Source organism: Chenopodium album, chromosome 7, assembly GCF_948465745.1.
Source record: "Chenopodium album chromosome 7, dcCheAlbu1.1, whole genome shotgun sequence".
NCBI classification, from domain to species: Eukaryota; Viridiplantae; Streptophyta; class Magnoliopsida; order Caryophyllales; family Amaranthaceae; genus Chenopodium; species Chenopodium album.
In genome coordinates, this window is record NC_137840.1 from 2,271,809 (window position 1) to 2,276,039 (window position 4,231).

The 4,231-nt window shown below is 35.2% G+C and overlaps 1 protein-coding gene across 1 annotated transcript; it reads right to left on the reverse strand.

Moving 5' to 3' along the window:
* Positions 1-230: 230 nt before the first annotated feature.
* LOC145638794 (catalase-like) lies at positions 231-4,231 on the reverse strand. The gene is made up of 8 exons (XM_081689829.1): positions 4,078-4,231; positions 3,761-3,857; positions 2,917-3,194; positions 1,670-2,446; positions 1,335-1,424; positions 1,105-1,172; positions 758-851; positions 231-605 (listed from the first exon to the last, which is right to left on the reverse strand). The coding sequence occupies exons 1-8, from the start codon at positions 4,090-4,092 to the stop codon at positions 546-548; spliced, it is 1,479 nt and encodes a 492-aa protein (XP_081545955.1). The 5' UTR covers positions 4,093-4,231; the 3' UTR covers positions 231-545.

The following is a 4,231-nucleotide window of genomic DNA, read 5'->3' on the forward strand; positions in this document are numbered from 1 at the left end:
ATACAAATATATATGTGATAAATTTCAAAACAATATAAAATGGATTTGGACAACCCGAACAAGGAGGAGGAGAGTTTGATCCACAAACAAGGCTTTGGAGCTTTCATACTAAAACCAATTGGCAATAGTAAGAGTAACTCTTCTACCTTATGAAGTGGAACCACATCTCCTCTTTCTCCAATGTGGGACACTCACAAGTGGACTACAATGGGTTTCAACAATATGCCACATTCAATTCAAAGATCAACTTATTGATTATTATTATTAGACTTGTTCACACACACATTTAAGATCCCTTACAAGATCAGATGAGGGAAAGTAAACCAAATACAAGGCCAAAGAGGCAGTAGTAGTCCATTAGTTATGTTCCATAAAACTTCGTCTGTAACAAAAGATGCAAGACATAGCATAAGGCAGAAGCTCGTGTAGATAATAGAGTGATTCACAAAGTGACCAGACACATATATATACTATGATCGATCTCCTCCTCATCAGTAAACGTTCACGATGATCATCTTTGTAAACAACCAGAGCATACATCAGGTTTACATGGTTGGTCTTATATTCAGCCTGCTTGCTACTTTCATGCCCAAAGACTTATCAGCCTGTAATAGTTGCATTACAATGCAATGACGTGCAGTAAGCAAAGTTAGTATTATGAGTTATATATGTTGCAATGTTGATATTAAAGGATAGATCAAAACTTTGCAGTAATTATATTAGTAAGTACTTGTAATTATCTATATTAGCTAATTACCTGAGACAGGTATGAAACCCAAATGCTGCGTATCTCATACGTGAGGCGTGGATCAGACAGAGCTTGAACAAACCTCGCAATGAATCTCTCTTGCCTACATACAAAGGTAGCATGAAAGGGTTATGTACCATTTTTCGGTATATTGATTAATCTTTTGACTAGGGACAATAATATTGGCACATGTAGATGTCGCATGACTGTTCATTAAATAACTAATTTTTATTTCTAGGTACGAGTATAGGTCTGTTATAATTTCAATTCACTGTACGGATTTTAGGCCGAGACGAGGCCCACATCTTAATTATAAGTGAATACTGTTATGCAAAGAAAGGGACGATGAGACTCACCTAGCTGGATCCCATGATCTATATCTCACTCCTGGCTCCTTGAAGTTGTTCTCCTTTGGTATGATTTGCTACATTTAATAAAATATAAAAAAAAAGTTGAAATTTGCGTCAAAAAGTTGTTATGTCTCTCTCATTCAAGTCCAAAACTCAATGATGGAGTAACAAATAATGCAACAACTAAATTGGCAAAAGAAGGCAAATGGATAAGCAGTACAAGTTTAACTAATTACCTTTTCACGCCTTCCATGTATGATTGCTGTTGGAATAGGGTGTCTCTCAGCTTCCCTTAGAGGATCAAATCTTGATGGGAAATAGTCGATCTGAAAACATAATTAAACAACATTCAATTCAATGATCGTTTCATAACTTAAAAAGCTTAAACTGATGGTTAAATACCAATAAAATATAAAACTATCATGGGCTTTAATTTAACCAAATCTATCAGTATCATTTGCTGTCTATTAAACATATATAGGTACTGTATGATGTATTTAAGTCTTATTTTTTCTAATTCAGTAATATAAGTAAAAAAAATCAGTTGAATAGAACGAGCAATATAATATACCTCTTCATCCCTGTGCACCATGGTCATAGCACCATCGCGGTGCATGTTGGTATGAGGGCACTTAGGAGCATTAACAGGAAGCTGCAAGTAATTAACACCCAAACGATATCTATGTGTATCCGCATAGGCAAAAGTTCGAGCCTGAAGCATCTTATCATTAGAGAAGTAAATCCCAGGAACAATATGTGCAGGATCAAAAGCAAGCTGCTCATTTTCTGTAAAGAAGTTGTCAACATTTTTGTTCAACACAAGACGTCCTACAGGTTGTAAGGGCAGGATATCCTCAGGCCATGTTTTAGTCGTATCGAGTGGATCGAAATCAAACTTATCCTCATCAGCAGGGTCCATGGTTTGGATGTAGAGCTTCCACTCAGGGAAGTTCCCATTAGCAATAGACTCGTACAAGTCCTGAGTGGCGTGGCTGTGGTTCGAGCCACCAACCCTGATGGCCTCCTCCTCGAGCAAGTTCTTTTCGCCACAAGTTGGGCGCCAGTGGAACTTGACATATGTTACTTTCCCTGCCTTGTTTATGAGAGTGAAAGTGTGGACTCCGGAACCATTCATGTGTCTGTAATTGATCGGGATGCCCACATCGTCGAAGAAGAAGGTGAAGGTGTTGAGACTCTCAGGGAGGTATGAGCAGAAGTCCATGTACCTCCAACTCTCTTGGATGTGGGATTTGGGGTTCGGCTTAAATGCTCGGATTAGGTCGAAGAATTGCATTGCATCACGGGTGAAAAACACCGGGAAGTTGTTTCCCACAATATCAAAGTTACCCTGAAACATTATTTATGATCAAATTAAACACAATTTAATCATTCAATCTTACAATAATGATCGATTATTAAGCAAAATATAACTTGCTTATTGAAACTTATCAGCTGTCTAATATATATGTTAGACAGATCAGATCAGATCAAATCAGATCAAGCAAAGAAGCATTACAAGTATACATGTATGCACTTTGATCTAGTAAATCGATCAATAATAAATATTTAGCGAACATGTGAGAGGGTAACATCAACCGTATAGTATTGCAAAAATAGGAACGTATGTACTTTGTTGAATTTTTTGTATCTAATTAAATCACAAAACAACAATAATTGAATCCTTAATCCCAAAGATGGGTAGTTAAGTCATGGAAGCAAAATTTAAATATATGAATCAATTTAAGGCCTCATTAGAGTCATATTACGTAGGTTAGGTTAGTTGATTATAACATACGTGCCATAAAATTAGTAAATTACCTCTCTAGTATAGAACTTGACGGCGAAACCACGAGGGTCTCTGAGTGTTTCAGGACTACCACGTTCATGAATGACCGTCGAAAATCGAACAATAACAGGGGTCTGGACGCCGGGGGCACGGAGGAAATCAGCACAAGTGAGGTGAGTGATATCATGGGTAACTTCAAAAAAACCCTTAGCACTTGCTCCTCTAGCATGTACAACACGTTCAGGTATCCGTTCATGTGTCCAAGTTGCTATCTTTTCTATCAGATGATAATCCTCCAACAGAATTGGACCTGTTTATCAATCATCAATTAATACCAGGTATGCATCAACAAATTAAACATACATCCATCCATCCCTTATTGAAACATACTTCCTCCGCTTTTTAAGTACTTTCATTTTAACTTACCACGTTTGTCAGTGTACAAATTTATGAACTTTAGTTGTGTATGATACATATTATGCATAATAAAAATTAAGGCTAATCTAGTGAGATCCGGCATAATTTTGTATACATAATGAAAAAATAAATTAAAATAACAAAGGAATTGAAGTATATTTTAAAACCGTCTTTTAAATGAAATGTTAAGTAGTCACATGTATTGTATGTACAAAATTTACCCTTAATCAATATGTAACGTAAGTACATATAAATTCCTTAAGAACATTAAATACAAGAAACTATACAATATAATTAATTTGAATACAAGAAATCATAATAACAATCAACACGTAATTTATATAAGCTATGTCTTATAATACAACAAGGAAAAAAATATATATATACTGAAACAAACTTTATTAACTAATACCAAATCCTTTTTGTTAAACTTAATCAAAAAGAAAAGGTAAAAGTTACCTCTAGGGCCAACAGTTAACGCAGAGGTATCGTTCCAAACGGGTGTACCATTATTTGTAGTTAAGTATGGGGCGTTGTAAGCACTTGCTGGTCGGTACTGCACAGTAAACTCATATCAAAATAATCCCAACTTTTCGAAATTCGACGTTCTTTTTATTATACTTTCATATATGTATAACTTGATTTTTTTTTTTTTTTTTTCATTATACTTGCATTAGAAAAAGGTTGGTTTTTTTTTGTTATTACAAACTTTAAATGAATGAAATGATAAATTAACAAGTATGTTAATTACAAAGAGATCGATGTATGGAGCAAACCTTAGATGGATCCATGGCAAGACGAAGGAGAAAGAAAAGATTGGAATAACAGTAGTAGTGTAATGAAGTTTTAGTAGGAAAATAAGTGTGTGATTTAAAGTGAGATGACAAGCCACCGCATTTATAGTCACAGTCACCGCACTAACCAAGCAAA